Source organism: Zootoca vivipara, chromosome 5 (assembly GCF_965207765.1).
Source record: "Zootoca vivipara chromosome 5, rZooViv2.hap1.1, whole genome shotgun sequence".
Classification (NCBI taxonomy): Eukaryota; Metazoa; Chordata; class Lepidosauria; order Squamata; family Lacertidae; genus Zootoca; species Zootoca vivipara.
The window spans coordinates 9,285,893-9,310,176 of record NC_142588.1 but is presented as its reverse complement, the minus strand read 5'-3'; the positions used below and the strand labels follow the sequence as shown (position 1 = coordinate 9,310,176).

General features: G+C 48.0%; 2 protein-coding genes and 1 long non-coding RNA gene across 6 annotated transcripts in view; 1 reads left to right on the top strand and 2 right to left on the bottom strand.

The window, feature by feature from the left end:
• Positions 1-7,367, bottom strand: part of ASPNAT (aspartate N-acetyltransferase) — a 45,389-nt gene extending 38,022 nt beyond the window's left edge. Inside the window, exon 1 of the mRNA XM_035138309.3 lies at positions 5,775-7,367. Within this exon, the coding sequence (XP_034994200.2) occupies positions 5,775-6,126 (352 nt within the window). The 5' untranslated portion in view covers positions 6,127-7,367. The remainder of the gene's footprint in view (positions 1-5,774) is intronic.
• A 1,638-nt stretch (positions 7,368-9,005) lies between these two features.
• On the top strand, positions 9,006-18,768 carry LOC148685557 (uncharacterized). The gene is made up of 2 exons (XR_015950117.1): positions 9,006-9,302; positions 18,169-18,768. It is a non-coding gene; the product is annotated as an uncharacterized LOC148685557 (long non-coding RNA).
• A 1,171-nt stretch (positions 18,769-19,939) lies between these two features.
• The window catches only part of NICOL1 (NELL2 interacting cell ontogeny regulator 1), a 24,437-nt gene continuing 20,092 nt past the window's right edge, over positions 19,940-24,284 (bottom strand). For all 4 annotated transcript variants that reach the window (XM_088670014.1, XM_088670013.1, XM_035138647.2 and 1 more), the window contains exon 4: positions 19,940-22,950. In XM_088670014.1, coding sequence (XP_088526140.1) covers positions 22,879-22,950 — 72 coding nt within the window. In that variant the 3' untranslated portion in view covers positions 19,940-22,878. The remainder of the gene's footprint in view (positions 22,951-24,284) is intronic.

Sequence of the window (24,284 nt, the reverse complement as noted above, 5' to 3'; positions counted from 1 at the left end):
AAGTCAGATAGCTGTTTATTTCCTTGACATCTGATGGGAGGGCGTCCCACAGGGCGGGCGCCACTACCGAGAAGGCCCCCTGCCTGGTTCCCTTTAGCTTCACTTCTCGCAGTGAGGGAACCACCAGAAGGCCCTCGGATCTGGACCTCAGTGTCTGGGCTGGACGATGAGGGTGGAGACGTTCCTTCAGGTATACTGGGTGCATATGCTTCTCTCCCATATTCTGTGCTTTCGCACAGACACTGCAAACCATGGGTTCTACACTCCAGTCTCCGCCTAGTTGTTTTCCCTTACATACTGGAATCATAGAACTGTAGTGCTGGAAGGAACCCTGAGGGCCAATTAGTCTGACCTCCTGCAAAGCACTTTCTGGGTTAAGAGCCAGATGTGCCCGTTGTCAGTCACTCACCAGTACCTGTTGCCGTGCTATCTTCTAGTATTACATTGCCTATTGCACCGCCCTTCCCTTCAGGATACTGTTTAAAGCAGGCATCCCCAAACTGCGGCCCTCCAGATGTTTTGGCCTACAACTCCCATGATCCCTAGCTAACAGGACCAGTGGTCAGGGATGATGGGAATTGTAGTCCAAAACATCTGGAGGGCCAAAGTTTGGGGGTGCCTGCTTTAAAGCCTTCCTGAGCAGGTTTGCAAGACTTCTGCCAAACATATGCCTCCCTCTGGGCCAGGGCAACTCGTCCCCGGCCAGAAGGCATTCATCATGGAAGAACAGACCAAGAACCCAAGAGTCAAACCTTTTGCAATGGCGCCACCAGTCAGTCACTTCAAACATTCTTCTCTCTCTCCCTGAGCATTGATAACCAACAGGAAGAAATGATTAAAAACACCTCACAATAGATTCAAAACTCTGTCTAGAAGCAGACATTTGTTCCCACATGCCTCAACAGGGAGGGAAAGTGGTCGGTGGACTAGCTTCCTGGCACAATCTGGACATCTCTTGCAATTAAAAATACGATTTTCCTCTGCCTCTGCTTGGCAATGGGCCAGGGCTCAAACTTCATACCGTTTCACAGCCCATGGCTTGCTAAGCACCGTGTTGATAGCTCCTATTTTCAATTTTTATTTATACCTACTTTCCCAGATGGAAAAGCTAAGGGCTAAAGTAGACACGAGAAGAGATCTGCTTGTTAAAACGCAGAACTTAAGAATATAAAGATGAGGCTTATTGGATTAGCCTACCAAGTCCAAACTAGTGTTTGTAACCATAGTTCTCCAAATGCCTCTGTGAAGCCCACTAGGAGGATGTGAATGCAATACACTTTCTGCTTTGTTCCCTGGCAACTGGCATTCAAAGGCACACAGCCTCTGAACATGGGAGGGAGCAAGCAGCCACTGCTCCTAGTATCCATTAATAGCTCACTTTTCCATACATCTGTTCACCTCTCTCTCACACATACACATCTCTCTCTCACAGAAATTATTATTATTATTATCCCTTTGCACCTAAAGCTAGCAGAGATATATAAAGCAAGGGGGCTTTAGGTCTTAACTTCCAAGAGATGCTAATTATATGCTGTGGGTTAAACCACAGAGTCTAGGGCTTGCTGATCAGAAGGTCGGCGGTTCGAATCCCTGCAACGGGGTGAGCTCCCGTTGCTCGGTCCCAGCTCCTGCCAACCTAGCAGTTCGAAAGCACGTCAAAGTGCAAGTAGATAAATAGGGACCGCTCCGGTGGGAAGGTAAACGGCGTTTCCGTGCGCTGCTCTGGTTCGCCAGAAGCAGCTTTGTCATGCTGGCCACATGACCCGGAAGCTGTCTGCGGACAAACGCCGGCTCCCTCGGCCTATAGAGCGAGATGAGCGCCGCAACCCCAGAGTCAGACACGACTGGACCTGATGGTCAGGGGCCCCTTTACCTTTACCTTTTCGATTATGATTACATATCATTATTATTTATTACTTCCTCCCCCGCGATTACTCTTGGTAGCAAAGTATATAGGGAAGGAAACCTGAAAACCTCCTCTCCCTTGCCAGGATCTTGAAGAGCGCTCCCACTTGCATGCAGCAAGTCTTAGGGGCCAATGGGAGCCTTTCTCTAAGCCTATCAAATGGGATGGGGGGGAGGCTACGCTTGTAATTAAATAAAGAAAAACTGACTGCAAGCAATGAGATTAGTGTCAAGTATAGTTAGGCCCTTAGGAGCAACCTCAGCATTATCAAATAAATTTAACTCTTTGGATTCCAGCCTACAATTAGTTCTGTGTACAGTTTAGCCCCAATTTGGATACTTGCAGTTCCATCTCTAATACTGGGCATATTTGTAATCATTGCTTGAATAAAACACAGCATTTATACTTTTTTAAAAAAAAACCTCACACATTATGATTTTCTCGCTAAGTTTATACATGCGTAATGCATTTCCATGTTCATTCCGGGACAATCCTGTTTACATTTACTTGGAAGTAAGTCCAAATGGTGTTTAACTCATGAGTGGCTTGCTTCCACTTGCTTAGGGAAGTTTTTAATGTTTGATGTTGTACTGTTTTTAATATTCGGTTGGAAGCCGCCCAGAGTGGCTGGGGAAACCCAGCCAGATGGGCGGGGTATAAATAATAAATTATTATTATTATTATTATTATTATTATTCCATGGAACAGGATTACCACACTAAAACAGTATATTAAACTGAGGTTGGAAAGAAATTGAGTACATCCGTCATTCAGTCAAACAAAATCTTAGCTGGTTAAATACTCGACTAATTTGACAGTGGAATAAAAGCGAATTGTTCCGAAGCAAAAACAGGCTTCCTATGTGCTGTCACCGTAGCAGCCATTATTTTGGAAGAAGCCTCTTCTCCTCTGTAAGGAAGGGGGGAATTCCTCGAGAGGGAACTTTTGCAGATACCTGCATTAAATAAAATACTTGAAATTTATTGTTGCTCAATTAGCCAGGGTACCTTTTTAGGCAATCACTTGGGAGAATGGGGTGGGGAGAGAAATGTGACCCTGCTAGATTCTGCTGGAGCTCTCAGTGCTTTTCACGACTATTGGCTACGACTACGATATCCTTCTAGGATGCCTTGCAAGGATGAGATTAGGAGGCACTGTTTGGCAGTGGTTCCACTTGTACCTGCGAGGCTGATCCCAGAAGGTGTGCTGGGAGACTTGATGTTCCACCCAATGGCCATTGGCTTCCAGGACACCACAAGGTTCCATCTCGTCTCCCTTGCTTTTCAACATCTACATGGAAACAGTGGGAGAAGTTATCCAAAAGTTTGGGCTGGAGAATCATACGTTTGTGGCACCTCTCAGGGTTTTTTTTTAATCTTCCATTGTGCGGAGGCAACAGAAGCAACACACAATTGATTCAGGAATGAGCGAGATAAACAAACGGAACTTGAACCATATAAGGTGGAGGCGCTATTGGAAATTTGTGCGAGGATTTTTTAACCTACAGTATTCTGAACGGGACTGCACTACTTCTGAAGCAGCGGGAGCGTAACTGGAGCTGGTTGTCTATCTTGTTTCATTGATTTAAAGTGCAGGTGCTGACCTTTAAAGCCTTAAAGGGCATCATAGAAGCCAGGTTGGTTCATATGGGAGTTTTTGAAATAAAATGTGGTGCCCCCCCCCGAAACTCCCATATGAACTCATGAAATTTAGGCAAATGGGGGAGAAAAATGCAGTCTTCTCAGTTGTGGCCCGAAGACTGTGGTATTTATTCTCTCCCAAGTGAAATCCGCTAGGCTCCCTCTTATTTTTACAGACAAGCAGGATGAAAATATTAGACTGTCAATATTATTTATGGAGAGATGAGAGGAAATCCATTTTCCTGACCCACAACTGAACTGACGCACTGGGGAGTAATCCAGAGACAGAGGCATTTTTACCCATTTCAGGGTGGATGCAAATACACTTATCTTTTCCCAGTCATCAGAGGCATGTGAAGTCTCTGGATCCCCAGAATTGAATGCAGCGCGGAGCCGAGGTGGGTCCGTTCTGCAATTCCCCTTCAAAACAGTGTTATCAAATGTTATCTCCTCTCCTAGCTCAGAGAAAACCTTTTCTGCCAGTTTGAAGCAGAAGAAGTCAGCAATGCACAGTGCCAAATGGCTGGTAGCTGTGCAATCACAAATTCTCCTCTCTCCCTGTCCCCCTCCACAGTCCTCAGAGCAGTTTTGCCATTTGCTATGAACTTCAGTTTTCCTTCAGTAAAAGAAATATGTACTGTATATTAAAATTAAAAAGCAGGCAAGATTGCTGGTAGAACGGAGGCAAAAATAAAAGACCGAAAAGGCAACCAGTAAGTTCTGGACACTAATCGACAGCTAGGGGGGGGATGCACCTAAGCCCCTACCGAATGGGACCCTGAAGGTCCCATTTCTCAATTGTATAGATCTTTCCTGCATATAATGTGCAAGGCTGGATTTTCTAAGGAAATGAGCAACCCGCGCTTATTTGCTGCTCATAATCAGGTGGCAGGGAGGGGGAGGATAAACTGTCTGGAATAGTCACCGATAATTAGTGCTTGCTGCAATTTGTGTGCATGAGCTTTAACAGGGCACAGTTGATCTGTTTAACTAGCAAGCATTTGGCCTTTACAAGAAGATGCTGGTACTCATATAACGCTTTGAGTGATCACTATGGACATTTATAACTGCTAGTTAGTCAGGCAAGATATCGCGGTCCAGGCAGGCTGGTAGCGTGTCCTCTCAGGTCTGTGGTGAAAAAGCACCTCTCTCTGAGCTCTTGCACCAGTTGGGGGAGGCGCCTGTCATATGAGACGCGCACAGAGCACATGTAAAGGAGGCATGCACACCCAAAGGAAATATCTCCCCTCCCTGCCACAATATGTGTGCACGCACAGAGTATGTAGCGGTTTGAGCACACCTGCCAGAATGGAATGTGCATGAATTTGTTCTCCGATTGCAAAAGCTAACTCGAGGCCGCAGTGGCTGCATGCTCTTGGCTGCAGGAGCTTCCCCCTGAGGCCACTTGCCAACTTTGCACCTCCGCGAAGCTAAAGCTGCAACAGTCCCCGCTTCGCTGACCCTGTCTGCTCGTCTCTCCAGCCTCCAGCCACGTCCCTGGGAAATGCGGGGCGGCAGCAGACTCCTAGACACAAGGCGACTTTTTCTGTCCGGCAGCTGCTCTGCTCTTCAGACATGCTGCCCCCTCCCCCAAGCGCAGCGAGGCAGGCTCGCCCGTCCGCTGGGCTTTCCGGCAGTAGGAGAGTGGCAAGCAATGCTCGCCTGGTTTGCAGTCACGTGTGAACGCTGCCCGGCGAGGGCTAAAAGGTGCACGGACCGGCACTTGCGAAATCGAGTTCTGCGCCGAGCCGCAGGAAACTCGCGCAAAGGTCACTTCGCCAAAGTTTCCTTGCCCCGCTGGTGCGGAGTGACTCCGAATCGCTGGCGAAGGAGGAAAGGGAGGTGCGCACCTTCCGCAGAGGGACCTTGCTGCGCGCCGGAGGCGTTGCTCTCTTTTCTCCCACCCGCGAGCGGCCACATGCCGGGGGTGGGGGGAGAGCCTAGCCCCCGAGCGGGGAGGCGATCAGGCCGGCTTCGCTTGACCCGGAAAGGCGTCCCATCGGCCCGCAGAGGGCCCTTCCCTCTCGCGCGCATCTGCGCGCTCCGGCTCGGCAAGGGAGATGCAGCCGGGCGCGCCGTCGGAGCAGCCGTCGGCGCTGCGGAGAATGGAGCATCCGCCGCCTCCCCCAATCCCCCTGCTGTGCACCGGGAGATGCGGGGGGGGTGAGTTAAGGCGATAGTTTCCGGTTCTTTCCCACCCCCATGTTCGCAACCGCGATCGCACTTACCGGCCATTGTCCCGTAGACCATCTGCGTCCAGGGCTGGTCTTTGAGCCCTCGGAAGGCGGTGTTGGGGATCCTCTCCATGATGCCCTCGTAGAAGATGCGGCGCACCACTTCCTGCTCGGAAGGGTGAAACTCCCTTATACAGACGCTCCCCTTCTTGTCCTCGCCGTCGGGCGCGGGACTCGGCGGCTGTGGCTGCACCGCGGCGGGCGAGGGCGATCCGGCCCGAGAGGAGGGCCACATCTGAGCGGACGAGGAGACGAGCAGGCTCTCCTTTTTGGCTCCTGAAATCGAGTCATGGTCTTCCGCCACTATCTTAGTCTCACAAACCATTTTGGGAGACAGACAATGCATGCAAACCGACCAAGGAGGGGGGGAAAGGGGGCTTAGGAAATGTCGAAGGAGGAGGGGGGAGAAAAGGAAAAGGGGAAAAAAGGGGGGGAGCTTGCCTGCCAAGAGGCTGCTCTACGCTAGCAGCTTTTTTTAATGGTGCGGAGGCGGTGGCGAAGGGAGAAAAGAGCTCCGCCGCATTTTGGAGAAGTATTTATAATGCAGCAGAGCCGATACCGCTTGCAAGGGGGTCCCCCCCGGGTCCTAGCGCCCTTTCCCCATTGGTTGGCGAGGGTCGCCGCGCGCGCGCTCGTTCGCTGGCTGGTGGGGTCGGGGGCGTGGCGGGCCGGGGGGACGCCTCCTCTCCCGGTGCTCTGGTGGCAAATTACTACAGGCTTCCTCCCCCGTCCCCCCCCCCGCCGGCTTTGATGTCACCTTTCAGCGCTCCGAGTTTCCTGCTGAGCCTTACAGAAATCCTGTGCCAAACTGTTAAGATGTGGCGCCTCGCCGGGAAGACGAATGCGACTGACATCGCTTGCCGGGGTGGGGTCGGATGGGGGGAAGGTGAGAATGCTCGGGGGGCTGGCCGAGGGGGCTGCACCATCCAGCAGCTTGTCGTGTTTCCACTTGAAACGACGCTCCAGCCAGGGAAAGGGAATCTAGGAACAGAATGCTGCAAACGAACTGCATTCTTCATTTCAGCGCGAGGACATGCATACAGTATATATGTGTGTGTGCGAGTTTTGCTTTCTGTGAACGATGGGGAGAGAATTTATTCATAGCGCGTTTATTATACGAATGCACACTTCAGATACAAATCAGATCCGCAGCCCCCCCTCTCTTTTGCAAATTAAAGGCTCTGCATTAATTTCCTGCCGTGGGGATATGGAAGATGAGATTTGTGGTAGCCCAGAGCGGGTAGTGGTGCTCTCCAGATGTGGTAGGAGGACTAATTCTTAAGCCCACCACCACTGATCATCGGCCACGCTAGCAACATCTGGAGCTGCCCCTGGTCCAGAGTCCACATGCAGCAAATCCCCCGCGCCCTTGACTAGCCCGGATCCGTTCGCGTCCATTCGGAAGTTAATCCATTCAAGGTGAGCGCGCGTACGGGATGGCGGCGAGAGCCTCGTCTGAAGGGTTCCTTTAGAATCCGTGCCCCTCTGAGGGATGATGAATCCCTCCCCGTGGGGTTCCCGCGGGTGAAAGTGACATCGCCTTTCTCTTCCGCGCAGACCCCGATCCCAGCTGCTCTCTCCTCCTCCTCCTGCTCCGCGGTGATTGGATGAGTCATTCACCACTGCGGTAGTTCAGAAGCGGCTGTTAACACTTTCCTGCACTTGCGCGCAAAAATCCCCGGGGCTCGTCGCTGCTGCCCGCTGCTCCACAAGGCTGCGGAGAGAGCCGGGTGAGAGGCAGGCTCACGGCGACGAGGAGCACCCTCTCCGCGCGTGGCGAAGGCGGGCTTAAGAAAGAGCGGGGCGGGTTGTTTTCTTTATTTAAAAAAAGGTTACCAAGCAGCCCCGCTATCCTTTCTTTCCCCTCTATGCCCAGCAGAAATCTCGCTGCGTCACCCGCAGCAGGACGGCATTTTTTGGAGAGCCGGAGACGTTTGCGAGCCCAAAGGCACAGGGGCGATGAGAAGCTCGCGCCTCCCTTTGTCTCCTCAGGAAACACATCCCGGACTCTCCTCGCTCGCCCGTCAGAAATCAGCTCTCCAAAGCGCCGGCTCTCCTTTCTCTGTTTGCGCTCGCTCGCCGGAACGAAATCAGGAAAGCCTCCTCTTCATGGGCCGCTTTCCCGCTCGCTCGGGAAACCATTTCTCCGCTCCCGTGGGGTGGTAGGACCACGAGTAGGCTAGCTAGGGATGGACAGGGCGCTGGGAGAGCGAGGCGTCGCCTGAGGCAGCAAGGTGCTGCTGAGGCGACGCCGAGTTGCGCGGGCCGGCCTCCCCAGCACGCCCTTTAGCGCGCCTGCTTTTCCTCAGAGGCTGCAGAAAAACACTCGAAGACCGGTCCGCTCTTAGTGGGCCGAGCGGAATCTCATCCTTTGCCTCAGGCAGCCCGCCCTCTGCTCGTCCCACGTCCCAGTCAGCCAGCCACGGGGATGCCCCCCGTCACTTTCCTTCCAGCGTCCTTTGGGACGGAAAAGAACAAAAATCACCGGCGAGGAAGGGGCGATTACTTCGGGATGACGGAGGAGGAATGGAGGGAGGGTCTTTTTCTTCTCCCCTCCTTCCGTAAAGATGAGCCTTATTGGATGAGCCGCCTCTTCCCCGCCGCTTTACCTGCGCCTTCCTTGCCCCCGCCCCCCCTCCTCCTCTAGTATGTGGCCCACTTTATTTCTGCCGCAAAATCGAGCGCTAAAACGTCGCCGCCCTCCCCACTCCGTCTTCCCCAGGACTGTACCACTCCAGGTGACGCAGGGGTGCCAACTTAAATAAAATATGGGGGGCAGGGGGCAAGGTAAGCCCCACCCCGCACAATCGACCACAAGACGCAGTGCTTGCGCTCCATTTGGATGGCGATGCCCATCAACTTTGGGGGAGAGGGAAGCCCTCTCAAATATTTTATTGGGGGGGGCGAAGGGACCTCGGCCCCTAGGAGCTGGCTCCTATGAGCACGTCCGAAAACGCCCAGCCCCCTGGAAGCCCAACCTGTCGCCTGCTTTAACCTGCTTTAATTTCTGCGCTGTAGAGTCTCTCCCCCCCCCCTCATTCCCCGCGCTCAGCTCCGCTCGGCTGGTCTCCGCGCCCTCCAGTAGCTGACAGGCAAAGGCGTGTGCCAGCAGGCGCGCGCGCGCGCGGAGCTTTGGTGGGGGTTCCGAGCCCCGTCGCCTGCTTAGAGAGGATGCGAAGCTCGCGCGGCGCTGCAGCGGCTCCCCTGCAGACGGGAGAGGGCGTGGGGTGGGGAGGGCGCCGAGCCTGCTTCTTTGCGGAGGAGCAGCAGAAAGTCGCCTCCTCTCCCGGACGGGGAGCATGCGCCTTGGCAGGGGGCGCTGCCAAGATGCTGCTGCTGCTGCTGCCGCGGGATGTAGGGGTCTTCCTCAGGCAGGGAAGGCGGTGCGGACCCTTTTCCAGGGAGGAGGAGCCGCCCGCGGCGGAGTACTTGGCGGCGCCCGCGTGCGCTGCAGTGCTGGTAACCAGGCGACGGCGGGGGAAAGCGCTGGTGCGCCGCCGCCGCAAGGCAATCCGGGCGCAGGTGAGGGAGGCAGGGATGCCACCGGATTAATGAACAATAGCGAAGCGCGGCCCGGAACCGAGCGGGCTACTCTGGCTATAGAGAGAGGGACGTGGACATCGGGTGGACTGGGAGGGGGCGGAGAAGGCATTCTAACGCACCTCTGCTGGAACCGGACATATAGGAGCCAACTCCTAGGGCAGGCATAGGCAAACTCGGCCCTCCAGGTGTTTTGGGGGACTACATCTCCCATCATCCCTGACCACTGGTCCTGTTAGCTAAGGATGATGGGAGTTGTAGTCCAACAGCAGCTGGAAACCCAAGTTTGGGAAGCTCTGGGCTAGTGATTACAACTACTTGCCTCTCTTTCTCTTATTCTTCTCCTGTGCTAATGCTTGTGCAGTCCTGTCAGACCTGGGCAGCTATGTTTTGGATGTGGAAGAGTAAGGATAATAAGGGCGACATCCACTGTGTGTCTGCTTGCAAGCAAGCTTTGGGGGTTTTTTAGTACAAAGTGCGTTCAGGGCCGAGTTTGCCTATGCCTGTCCTAGGGGGCCAAGGTCCCTTCAGCACCCCACCTCTAGCCAATAATTTGAGGGCGCCGTACCTCCCCAAAGTTGATGGGCCAGTGGTGTGAGCACGCCGCTTCTTGTAATCGATTATGCAGGGCGGGGTTTATCTGCCCCCTGTGGGAATGTTCAGGGTGGCAGGAGAGGAGATATTGTTTATTAACGGTAATCTCCTTCCTAACTTGCGCCAGCAAGTTCCTTTACTTAGCAGACCGAGTGCATTCCCCTTTACACGGTGGATAGCTGGTTGCAGGCTTGTGTAAGCCTCTCACTATTATACAATTCAATCTGTCTCAGACTGAATTGTGAATTCCTGGTAAGTTCCCTTGAATCCCTCTTAAAAGAATAAAGACACCACATTCTTATTCAGAGTTAATAAAAGAAGTTTAGTCACATCAGTTCACAGTTGGATTCCTGAAGGCAGACTTAGTTACAAATATGCACATATGGGGGAATAATCCCAGTGCTTCTGCTAGCTGAAAAGCAAGCAGAGCATTCCTAGCTAAAAAGCTGGTCGAACATAGAAGGAAGTCCAGAGAGAGAGAGTGCTGCGTGCCTCGTCCTTTTGTTACGTGGACAGGTTAGGTCACGCCCACCTTCTATCACATGCAAGAGGAAGGATGTTCCAGCCAGGAGGAACAGGAAGTTTTGACTGGCTGGGCCACATTCCCTCGCATGTCTTGTCTAGCATTACAAGGAATGTTGTACTTGACTGCTCCTCATGAATCACATCCCACACACATCCCCCCCAATATTCTATTCAAGCTGGCACCCCTTGACATGATAGGTATATCTGCCCTCTCGGCCAATTGGTAATAATTGGGTCAGCAGTAATTCGTAATGAATCCCTATTTATTTGACTTCTTAAAAAAACACGAAAGCCATTCAGAACTATTCCCTAAGGGTCCTCCTGCCTTGCCTGCAGCTGTTCTAACTGCTTGATCTTTTTTAAAAAGAAAAGCTGATGACTGACTGCACGACTGAGGCAGGTGCAGAAACTTGACACAAACAGGTGTAGATCTTGATTTATTTATTTGTTTGTTTTAATGCAGCTCTTCACTGTTTATTTTTAACACATATCACCTGAAATCTAAGTCCAGGGTGTCCAACAAGCCAGTGTGGCTTAATGGTTAAGAGTGTTGGGCTATGACCAGGGTTCGAATCTCCACTCAGCCATGAAGCTGCCTAGGTGACCATCTCTTAGCCTAACAAGGTTGTTGTGAGGATGAAATGGGGAGGAGGGGAACTGCGTACACCACCTTGGAAGATAAATGTAATAAATAAGAGATATTTTGGCTGAAATCTGGGGCTGTGTCTCCAAACCCCCTTGATTAGGAACAAATTAGGATCATGCTAGCAGGATTTTCCAACAGTATGGATTTTCAAAACAGTATTCCAAGTTCTGTAGTTACCACTGTGAGAAATGGTCACATTATTAGTCTGTTGCTGCAAAAACAATAAAGTCTTGTGTCACCAAAAAGACTAACAAATACATCGTTGCAAACATTTACGCTGCAATAAATTTGTTAGTTTTTAAATTGCCACGGGTCTCTGTGTTGTAAGTTTTTTAAGACTGCTTCTGCTAAGACTGCAGCCCCATATAGCCCCATATAACCCCATAGTCGTCCATACTGTTTAAGTAAACAGAGCATTGTGTTTGCAGGTTGTAATTTATCAAAAATTCAAAATTTCAGGGTCCATAGGTTTTTTTTTGCCTTTCATTGCATGTCAATTATTTCCCCTGGTCTGATGCTTATAAAACAGTATAATCGTCGTTCTGCAGATTGCTTAATTTGCATAGTTTATGCAAATCAATGTGGAAACATATACTGTATTTCATCATCCTATTCTATTTATAACCATAGCCCACTCTGATCATTAGTGCTACCCTGGAAATGTTTTACCACTTAATTCTGCTGGTATAATTATACTAGGATATAATGGAGCCCTTGGAAGTGGCCTTGATTTATTGACTAGGTATCTATTAATCAAATTCATGTGTTGTTGAGTTGTTGTTCTGGGAGTACCAGTATGTTCCTTCCAAGCCAGGGGTCCCCAAACTTACCCGGCTTTGGGCCAGATGCCCGCCCCAGCGATTGCGTGGTGGGCTGGAGGGTGGGGGAGCGCGTGCGGGGGTGGGGGAGCGCGCACATGCGCAAACGCTATTTCTGGCACACTTCCGACCTGGAAAGTGCTGGAAATAGTTTGTGCGCATGTGCAGAAGCCTCCTCCCACCCGGAAGTACACCGGAAATGACGCTTGCGCGCGTGCACAAGCTATTTCCGTTGCTTTTCCGGGTTGGAAGTCGGCAGCCGCACCGCACCGCGCCGCGCCGGTAAGAGCGGGTGGCGGCAGCGGGTGGCGGGGGCATAAAAGAGCCTCGGGGGCCGTATGTGGCCCCCGGGCCGTAGTCTGGGGACCCCTGTTCCAAGCCAACAGTGGTGTGTGTCCCAGTTTTGACTGTTGCAAAGAAGTCTAGAAACAGGAAATGAGATGTCTTGAAGATCTCATGCAGCTTTATGAGATAACCATCGGTGTTAGTCTTCTTATCACTTCCTGAGGTGGAGGGAAGGTTGTGCGCATGCTAGCCTGGTGGCTGGCCTGCTGCAGATTGGACTGCTGTTTGATGGAAGGGCAAATATCACTCTTTGATAATTCCTTGGTGTTATTTGATTTGGGACTGAGGTTCCCTTTAAGGAGCCCATGGCAGACCCAGGGGAGTGTTATGAGAGCAGTGCCCATAGAGAACACAAGCCTTACAGACCTTAAAAGTTTGTCCTTCTGAGGAATGGGAAAGATTATGGAAAACTAAATTTGTTTTCCATAATCTTTCCCATTCCTCAGAAGGTTTACAGATTGTATATTATTAAGAGAAAATTATTTGAAAATGATATATAGATGGTATATCACACCGGGAAAAAATGCAAAAATGTATAAAACAGTATCTATGATATGTTGGAGATGTAAAGAGAAAGATGGTACTTTCTTTCATGTATGGTGGGAATGCAAGAAGGTTAAAGAATATTGGGAAATGATATATAATGAATTGAAAAAAATGTTGAAAAAACCTTTGTTGAAAAAACAGAATCTTTCCTGCTCAGAAAGATTTTAGATCATGATATAAGAGAGGAAAATTGGAGTTTGTTTATGTATGCGACGACGGGTGCAAGAATTTTATTAGCACATGTATGGAAAACAGAGAAAACGCCAACAAAGGAAGAATGGCAAGTCAAGCTTATGGAATACGTGGAACTGGCTAAGCTGACAGAGGGGATACATGAGAGACACAACCACATAAATGGTTCCCACTTCAAAAAATAGTGGGAACCATTTATAAACTATATAAAAAGACAGTATAAAGATTTGGACCCATTGGCAGGTTTTGACTATACAGTATAAGAGGTAAAATCAGCAGGGTATAGAATTTGTTTAATAAATCAATATGGAAATACGGGGGAAGCCAAAGGGGGGGGGAAGAGAAATATGGATATATAAATTGTTCAAGTAGATTTGTGGAAAATCTGTTCTAATTAGAAAATTCAATTAAAAAAATTAAAAAATTGTCCTTCTGATTTGAGGCAAGAGTTTATTTTGGAAGAGGGATAGGAGGAAGAGGAGGAGTTTGGACTTGATACCCCACCTTTCACTCCCCTCAACGCGGCTAACAATCTCCTTTCCCTTCCTCCCTCGCAATAAACACTCTGTGAGGTGAGTGAGGCTGAGAGACTTCAGAGAAGTGTGACTAGCCCAAGGAGGAGCAGGGAAGTGAACCCGATTCACCAGATTACAAGTCCACTGCTCTTAGCATAGGCAACCTTTGGCTCCCAGATGTTTTGGAACTACGACTCCCATGATCCCTAGCTAACAGGGCCAGTGGTCAGGGATCTGTTCTTGTTGGCTCAGGTTCTTGTTAATAAGGGATAGGGGTAAAGGCAATCCTTATATGTTAACAGGAGCCTTGTTTATTCCCTACCCGACACTGTCAGTTTCCCCAGAACCATAATCTCCTGGGGACTCCAGCCTTCTCAAGTATGCCCACTTTGACCTGCGTGTCCTATTCCCTACCCTTGTCCTTGTGTGTACTTTGCAGGAAAAAACACTCAGTAATTCTGCACCAAATTATTGGAATTTCTGCACTAAGAAAAACTGAATTCTGCAGCCTGTATAGATTATGCCAGTCAAAGAAGTTCGCACACACAGTTTTCCAACATCGTTCTGCTTTTGCTGCCCTCCACCAAGACCAATGAAAATTTTATTCACTCTCCAGCTGATGAGCTTTCACCTGCCTTCACCCTTATGGTTTCCAGCCTACCTTTGCAGCTATCTGCAAATTTTGATGAAGTACAATGACCAAAGAATGAGAAAAGAAAATAATTGAGGGAAAGAGGGGATAAATACTGTAAATGTATATGGAATAGTTGAACCAAGGACGGACACACACACACTCCAACCCCCCCCCCAAAAAACCCTCAGCTTTTAGCCCATGAAATAGCTAAAGATCAGAGGAAATCAGGTAGACACGGTGTCAGAAAGCAAGAGACCATCTCTGAAGGATATCTTTGTGGGGTGTGGGAAGGGCAAAATGTAGGTTGAAAAGGGTTTAGGTGGGAGATGACAGAATAAACTGGATTGTAAACATGCTTTTGAGGAGTTTATGCTGCCCTGAGCTCTCTGGAGGAAGGACAATGTAATGAGAGTGACACAACGCATAATAACATAACATAAACATAACATAAAATAACATAATATAACATAACATAATATAACACAATCTAACAAAAACATAACACCACATAACCTAACCTATATTTATATAACAAAATATAATTAACATAAATATGCAAAACTTGAAAAAATCATAATTCCAAAATCATAATTCCAAAGTTATATCATCCAAACCCATAAAGAAACCAAATAAACAAACAGAAAAAAGAAGTCTTCTTAATCTTCTTAGTTCCCTTATACCATTCTTTAGTTTGTCTCATAAGATCTGTGCGGAACATTTATCTTTCTCTTCCCTCTGTTTCACAATTGCACTCAACTAAAGCCTCTAATTGTCTCTCTACTATCTCTTCTCTTATGTCACTTCCTCTAACTGAATCTCAACGAAACATAATTCCGGCCTTTGCTCTATGTGCTCCTTTTCTCTTTTTGCTTTCTTTCTTTCTCTCTCTCCTCCTACACAGGCATGCAACTGGTGGCGTGATTTCGATATTTCCCTTTCCTTCTTATAAAGAGCCAAACTATGTGCAAAAGTGCAGAAGGCACTGAACAGAGCCAGCTCAAGACATTTTGCTGCCTGAGGCAAACCAGAAAACAGTGTGCCCCCCCCCCCGGGAACTGTAGTTTGTTAAAGGGGCTGGGTTGGGAATATCAGGCTCTGAGACCAAATGCAGCCCTCCAAACCTCTCTGTTGGGGTTAAGACCATCCTGCTTTGCACCCTCCTTGAGCTGAGTTTTTTTTTTTTTACTGACTAATGCAGGGTTCCCAAACTAAGGCCCGGGGGCCGGATGCGGCCCAATCGCCTTCTCAATCCAGCCAGGTTCCAGGAATCAACATGTTTTTACATGAGTAGAATGTGACCTTTTATTTAAAATGTTTCTCTGGGTTATTTGTGGGGCCTGCCTGGTGTTTTTACATGAGTAGAATGTATCCTTTTATTTAAAATGCATATCTGGGTTATTTGTGGGGCATAGGAATTTGTTCATATTTTTTTTCCAAAATATAGTCCGGCGCACCACATGGTCTGAGGGACAGTGGGCCGACCCCCTGCTGAAAAAGTTTGTAATGTGTCTGTGGGTGGTAATGTGTCTGTGGGTGGAGAGCGGGAACTTGCCCCCCCTTTCCATTCCACCAGCTGACCTCTCTCTCACCTTTGCACCATGGACGCTGCTCTCTTGAAAAGCTGTGAGCTTGCCTGTGGAGGGGGGCAACTGGAATGTGTGTAGAGGGGGGAAACCAAGATGATCAAGGGTTTAGAAACCAAACCTTCTGAGGGCGGTCGAAGGAGCTGGGTATGTTTAGCCTGGAAAAGAGGAGAAGAAGAAGAAGAAGAAGAAGAAGAAGAAGAAGAAGAAGAAGAAGAAGAAGAAGAAGAAGAAGAAGAAGAAGAAGAAGAAGAAGAAGAAGAAGAAGAGTAGTTTGGATTTGATATCCCGCTTTATCACTACCCGAAGGAGTCTCAAAGCGGCTAACATTAACATTCTCCTTTCCCTTCCTCCCCCACAACAAACACTCTGTGAGGTGAGTGAGGCTGAGAGACTTCAAAGAAGTGTGACTAGCCCTGAGGAGGGAGGGACTGAGAGGAGATAAGATTGCCATCTTCAAATATCTGAACAGCTGTCACATGGAAGATGGAGGGCAGGACTCCAACCAATGGCCTCAAGTTACAAGAAAGGAGATTCTGGCTAAATATCGGGAAGAACTTCCTGACAGAGCTGTTTGACAGTGGAACAGACTCCCTTGGGAGGTTGTGGACTCCCTTTCAGCTTTTTAAGCAGAGGTCATGGATGCTTGCATTCTAGGGGGTTGGACTAGATGACCCTCGGGCCCCCTTCCAATTCTACAACTCTGTGATTTTATGAAGCTGCTTTCCAGAGTTGGTTATCACCCAGCTCTTTGCCTGCCCTGGATAGCTCAATTAGTTAGAACATGGTGCTGATAATGCCAAGGTTGGAGGTTCGATCCCTGTATGGGACAGTGACATATTCCTGCCTTGATGATCCTCAGGGTCCCGTCTAACTATGATTCTATGGTTCAGCCTTTCTTGCTTACAAATATTCACATTTTCCATCACCATTTGCGATTACAGATGTCATTGTTTTTAGTGTGTGTGTGGGGGGGTAAGGTAAAGGTAAAGGGACCCCTGACCATTAGGTCCAGTCGTGACCGACTCTGGGGTTGCGCGCTCATCTCGCATTATTGGCCGAGGGAGCCAGCGTATAGCTTCCAGGTCATGTGGCCAGCATGACAAAGCCGCTTCTGGCAAACCAGAGCAACACATGGAAACACCGTTTACCTTCCCGCTGTAGCGGTTCCTATTTATCTACTTGCATTTTGACGTGCTTTCGAACTGCTAGGTTGGCAGGAGCTGGGACCAAGCAACGGGAGCTCACTCCGTCACAGGGATTCGAACCACCGACCTTCTGATCAGCAAGCCCTAGGCTCAGTGGTTTAAGTTTTTAGTGTGTTTTTAGTGTGTGTGGGGGGGGTGGAGGCGACAAAATGTGAATTACGCCCCAGCCAGGGCAAATGCTTCTTCACTCACTAACCCACTTCGGTTAAATGGACAGCAGATAGCATAATTATAGGAACTTCAGACTCTTGCAGAAGCCAGGCTTATAGTCCACTAGAATGTGGGTGTAGAATAGTGAGTGCATTGTTAGAAGTGTTGAAAAGCTTTGATGGGCAGCAAAGTCATGGTGCTGGGCGATGCTGTGCTTTTCAACAGGCCTTGGAAGGCAAGAGACACTTGATACCTTGTTGGAATGGGATATGCCTGTATTGGGCTTTTTTATTTAAGACAGAGATTGCTAGAAGAATGTCAACTGGCTTGAATGAAACAGCATCCCACTTAATGTCATCCGCCATTCATAGCTGCCAAGTTATCCCTTTTTTTAAGGGATTTTCCATTATGCTGAATAGGCTTCCTCGCGAGAAAAGGGAAAACTTGGCAGCTATGCCGCCATTCCATTCAGCGTTTGGTACCGGTAGAAGTGTAACCTTTCACGGCCTGCCTGTGTCAGCACATGCAATGCTTTGGAGCGTTGTTGTTTTAAAAAAACTCTCCGCCAGACTTCTTTTGAACTTTTGCTGAGCTATCTTAGACCCCAGGCTTTCAGACTGCGAGAGGATACCCTTAAGAGGCATATGGAATACCAAAAGAGGGGCATTAATTTCCTAGGAGATGTGAAGGAGTCTTCCTTCCGAAAACCATGGTTTGGCGCTGCAGTCACTCCTGCCTCCGAGAGAGAGAACGATAGCCTTGGATGAAGAAATGCCATGCGAGTGCTTGGAATGAAGTCCCAGGAAGGAGAAGCAGAAAGTCTTGTGGCTCTGTGTTTTAGGGAGATGGGAAAGGGTGGTTTTCAGACCCCACTACATAAGCATAACGAAGTCATCAGTTTATGCGCCGGCGACACCAAAGTAAAAACCAAAACAATACCAGTAAAAAGAAGAAATAGCAGAGCAACACTAATGGCCACCTCTAGAGCAGAAAGTCCGCCATCACCCATCAATCACGGTCTGGCAATGTCACGTTTTCTAATGTTAATGTTTCAGCTTCCTGCACATATATTGAGTTTGTTTTCCTTTGAAGGTCACCACAGAAAGCTCAGTACAGTGGAACCTCTACTCACGACCACAATCCGTTCCGGAGGCCCGTCCGGAAGTCAAAACGGGTCACTCGGAGAGGCGCCATTGTGTGCAGGCACGGGCGGCGATTGCCCGCTTCTGCACATTTGTGAACGGCAGCAAACCCGCCGGTTACTTCCAGGTTTGCCGCAGACGTTGGGCGAAATGGACTTGAGTGGAGGCGGACATAAGAAGAGGTTTCGCTGTATACCTGAAGGAGCGTCTCCACCCCCATCGTTCAGCCCGGACACTGAGGTCCAGCTCCGAGGGCCTTCTGGTGGTTCCCTTTCTTCAAGAAGTGAGGTTACAGGGAACCAGGCAATGGGCCTTCTCGGTGGTGGCGCCCTCCCTGTGGAACGCCCTCCCGTCAGATGTCAAGGAAATAAACAACTACAGTGTATATGACTTTTAGAAGACATCTGAAGGCAGCCCTGTTTAGAGAAGTTTTTAATGTTTGACGTTTTATTGTGCTTTTAATATTCTGTTGAGAGCCCCCCGCAGAGTGGCTGGGGAAACCCATCCAGGTGGGCGGGGTATAAATAATAAATTATGATTATGATTTGCACATACACTGGTTTGAGCATAAGAGATGAAAACTTCACCGCATTAACTTCCAACAGATATCGCTGCTCTATTAGGTTTCCAGGGGCTATTAATGCCATGGTATTTGATTTTCACTGACCGCAAGTCAGACCTCTCTACCTCTCAGACCCAGCTCCAAGACTGCTGGTCTACTGCACATGCGGCATTTTAATGACATCACCTCCAGCTTGGCTGGGATTGGGGTGGGGAGAGAAGGAAAGCATTCAGCCTTCCAGAAGGATCTCCAGGTTTTTTTTTTAGTTTCTGTGGCAGAACATCACCTGTACTTGACCCTCTCTTTAGTTATGCAACCCAAGAGAATTGCCAGGCTACGGTTATCCTCCAGTTCGACCTCATTAGATTGAACAGGGAGGAGGTGAGAGAAGGCTCAGATGCGGGAGGGAAGAATAATGGGGGAAAGAAGAGGAGGACCTTTGTTTTACGAACAGGTTTGCAGGGCTGGAGGACCGCTAAACCCCACGAAGTTCAACTCCAATCTCATTACAATGAAATTGTGAGCGACACTTCAGCACAAAGCATCAGAGGCTGCGATCGTTTGGGGTAGTTTGGTTCAGTTCTTTGGTTACTTAGAGGAGCGTGGGTAAAAGGGGGGGCGACTTTGCTGGTACCCATTAATGTGCAAGAAAAACAGTAAGCATTGTGGTCGTGGTTTTGTTCAATCTAGGGTTATCAATGCCTCTACAATTCACACAGTTGTTGTTGTTGTTGTTTAGTCGTTTAGTCGTGTCCGACTCTTCATGACCCCATGGACCATAGCACGCCAGGCACTCCTGTCTTGCACTGCCTCCCGCAGTTTGGTCAAACTCATGTTCGTAGCTTCGAGAACACTTCGAGATCCCCTTTATGGATCAATGCCTTGTCGTGGCGAAGGGGCTTGAATAACTCAGAGAAACTATGAGCTATGCCAAGCAGGGCCACCCAAGATGGACAGGTCATAGTGGAGAGTTTTGACTAAACGTGATCCACCTGGAGAAGGAACTGGCAAGCCACTGCCAAGAAAACTCCATGGACAAAGACAACAGGCATATAATTCACACAGTATGAATGATTAAAAAGGATGCACTTAAAATCTTAATAGAGAAAGGTGAATAAGATTTAACAGGCATTAGCGAAACCTAGTGAAAGAAGACTCATTTTTTGAATGTAGGGTTTGGAAGTTACAATTTATTGAAAGGGAACAGACCAAACACGAAGGGGGTTGCATTATTTACAACAGATGTGTTCACATGCAAGGAAATACATGAAGACAGAAGATCGATTGACAGACGAGTTGTCCCAAGAGCCCAACAGCCAAGCTGATTTTTGCAGGAATCATGGAGAACTTTTGTCATGCAGCAGATCTGCCCTACCTGCCCCCCTCCTGACGTCACATATGACATCAGGTGTGAGGCAGGTGGTTCAGGAATACAGCCTCATGAGCCCATTTGGGGGACCCAGGCCAGGCCAAATTTGGCCCGTGGGCAGACATTCCTCACCCCCGACCTAAGGAAAATTGGGCAGCTGCATCGAAAGAACTTTCTGATGGAATTTAGATTTGAAAGGGTCATACGTAGCAAAACCGAAGGAGGGGAAAACCATCAAAATAAGTACAAAGCTCGTGGGGAAAGTGTCTGGAGTGTATTGACTATCCTAGACTGACAATATGGGATAGGATAGGCAATAGAAGGCGAGACTCGGATGAGAGCACTGTATAACACTTAACTCGCCGACTTGAAGGTTGAGGTTGGGCCCAGACCAGAATTTACAGTTGCAGTATCTGCTGTATGACAGCAGCATGTCAGAGCGGATTGACGAAAAGCAAGGCGATTTAAATGAACAAATAAATAATTTAATCAGCTATAACACTCCAGGAGGTAGCCTCAGGGGCTAGTCTCTCAAACCTATGAGGTAACTGCCACACAGCCAGGGTTGAAGAGGTGGCAGAGTCCCAACAAGCCAAGGTCAAGTACAGTGTATCGATCTAGGTCTAAACATAATCCAGAAACAGGATCAGGCAATCGCAAGGTCGTTTATCACAGGGAACTCAGGCAATATACGTCACAGAAAGGTGCTGAGGACAGAGGGAACTATGAGCTAGACTGCAGGCATCTCCAAACTGCGGCCCTCCAGATGTTTTGGCCTACAACTCCCATGATCCCTAGCTAACAGGGGCAGTGGTCAGGGAAGATGGGAATTGTAGTCCAAAACATCTGGAGGGCCAAAGTTTGGGGATGCCTGAGCTAGAGACATGGGTTGCTTCTAGCAAGACTCAAGAGGAAGACAATTATATACTCTAGAAATTGTGTGAATTTCTTGTAGAAACAAATAATAATAATCAATGAACCGGATTTTAAGAAGTATTAGCTCTCCATTTCTGAAGGGCTGCTGATGCCATTTCATTTTGGAAACTCAAACTGGGAAGTAATGTTTGAAAATAAGCGATTTGCAACTAGTGGAAAAACATCAGGTCGGTCAAACTCTTATAAGTCCATCTGTGTAAATCTGTGAAAGTTAACCAACAAAGTGATTAGGAGACCATACGACACCAGGACAGCAGAGTGCACCATATATTCCAGGTACACAAATATCAGCAACAACGTGGTTACAAGGGGGCTTCCATCATACATCTGTGATGAGACAGTGGAGATGGTCTTCCAGGCTTTCCCAGACTTGGGTCTCCAGCTGTTGTTGGACTACAACTCCCATCATCCCTAGCTAGCAGGACTAGTGGTCAGGGCTGATGGTAACTGTAGTCCAAAAACAGTTGGAGACCCAAGTTTGGGAAACTGCCTAGAGCAGGCATCCCCAAACTGCGGCCCTCCAGATGTTTTGGCCTACAACTCCCATGATCCCTAGCTATCAGGACCAGTGGTCGGGGAAGATGGGAATTGTAGTCCAAAATATCTGGAGGGCCGAAGTTTGGGGATGCCTGGCCTAGAGCCTAGAAGACCATCCCCACTAACTTCTGAAAGGCTGTAGGCTGCTCAATTCCCGAAGACCCACCAGTTGTTTAACATCCACTTTCTTGTGATTCTTGAGGATTCTCAAAATACCCTCAAGCCAAGAACTACTGTCTTAGGATTTTTTTTAAAAAAAATAGCTTCTACAGCTGTTCTTGCTGGCAAGTAGGGCCCTAAAGACTTTCAACAGAATATCAATGATTACTGAAGTGGCAAATATATATATATATATATATGAGAGAGAGAGAGAGAGAGAGAGAGAGAGAGAGAGAGAGAGAGAGAGAGAGAGAGAGAGAGAGAGAGAGAGATCTGACTCATCACTATTGGGTTACATTTCTTTATATTAGTGCAGTCATAAAGGATCAGGGGTTTTCTCTCTTCTGCGCTACTATGACACCCTTCTTGGGAGGAGCAAGAGATATTTGGTGCAATGTATTGACTCAGAGCATCAATTCCTTATTTTATTATTATGATTATTATTTATTGAATTGATATACCGCCCTCTACCCGGAAGTCCCAAGTTGGTTCACAGAACAAAAAAAGTTTAAACCTATTGGCATCAACCAATCAATCATATGAATTTTACCATTTTGATCAATTAATCTATCTATAAGTTGCTCGTGAGTATAGACAATATTTTTGAAGCAACCAGCATTTTTGAAGCCACCATGTTAGACGACATCTTGCATGTGAGAGAGAAAAAAGACTTTTCTAAAAACGTTAGAGGAAAATGTGTGGGTGTGGGTGTTAGGGGAAGAAATCCCAGGAATAATGATGTGCTCTGTGTTTTGTTTTTCGGGAAATGTAAAGTTAAAAAAAAAAAACCAGAGCTTCCCCAAATAAGATTTTAATATTTTTGCAATCAATTAGACCTGCTTCCCTTCCAGCTTTCCCCTTTCTTTGGAAAATATCTTAGAGCTCATGATGACATCGACACAGGTGAAGACAAAGAAATACCCAAGCATTCAGACAACAGAGACACATCAATATCACACCCAAATCCTCCACCTAGTTGCGTAAGCGCCCTGAAGCTTACATGTTCGCAGTATTTTATTTCCTAAATCTGTCTGCATTAACAGCAGCATTTTCAAAGCTGTTGACAAACCAGCAGCTGCTAGGTGGGTCTCCGGTATTCAGTTCAATGCATTTGCAGTTAAACAGTCACACAGAGTCCTCTTCTCCACTTTAAAAAGCAAGGTCTCCGTCTGTAGGAAGAGAAAGGGGAGAAGCGGGGGGGGGGAGAGAGGAATAAATGTTGGGGGGCAAACTTAGCATAAACCGATTGTATCACTATCTCCTGCATTTTGTCACAAACGAGGAAGCTGGAGAAAAGGAACCAAACTTGTCATTCATAGATCTGAGTGGTAATGAAGCCTTAAATCAGGGGTCCCAAAACTAAGGCCTGGGGGCCGGATGCGGCCCAATCGTCTTCTCAATCCGGCCCGCGGATGGTCTGGGAATCGGCACGTTTTTTACATGAGTAGAATGTGTCGTTTTATTTAAAATGCATCTCTGGGTTATTTGTGGGACCTGCCTGGTGTTTTTACATGAATAGAATGTGTCCTTTTATTTAAAATGCATCTCTGGGTTATTTGTGGGGCATAGGAATCCGTTCATATTTTTCTTTCAAAATATAGTCCGGCCCCCCACAAGGTCTGAGGGACAGTGGACCGGCCCCCTGTTGAAAAAGTTTGCTGACGCCTGCCTTAAATCATGGGTAGGCAAACTAAGGCCCAGGGGGCCAGATCCGGCCCAATCGCTTTCTAAATCTGGCCCACAGACAGTGTTTTTACATGAGTAGAATGTGTGCCTTTATTTAAAAATGCATCTCTGGGTTATTTGTGGGGCATAGGAATTCATTCATTCCCCCCCCTTCAAAATATAGTCCGGCCCCCCACAAGGCTTGAAGGACAGTGGACCAGCCCCTTGCTGAAAAAGTTTGCTGACCCCTGCCTTAAATGAAATCGGGTGCACAGGAATGAGCTGCCCACATGCAATGCTTGAATCGGCAGTGTAAGATTTGGCAGCTGCCAGTCTCCAGCTGGGACAGGTGAAGAGTTGAATGTGGGTTAACTTTCTCCAGTGCCTTCAGTTTCCTACCCAGTGAAAGCTCATCACCAAGGGGGTAGGGGAGGTGATGTCCAGTGCCAGATTTACATATAAGCGAAACAAGCTATAGCTCTCTTGGGGGCACCAAAAAAATTTAAAGGAAAAAAACATCTGGATGTACATTTCCAAAATGTAAGATAAAAAACAAATTACATAAAATCTACACACAGCAACAGTGCTTTGTGTTGCGTAGGCTCCTATGATGTAAGTCATGGGCCCCGCCTGCTAGCCTGCTCCCTAAAATATCACTGGTTTGCTCATTTCTATATATAGGGTGCCTACATTCTGCATGGACTGGTTAATATTAATAAAGCTATTTATAGTAGTTTGCACCATATATTTAGACCTACTGTATTGTTATTTCATATTATAGCAAGTTTCTAGAGACTAAATTATGAGTCTTTATAAATTGTGTTTCTAAAGGAACTTT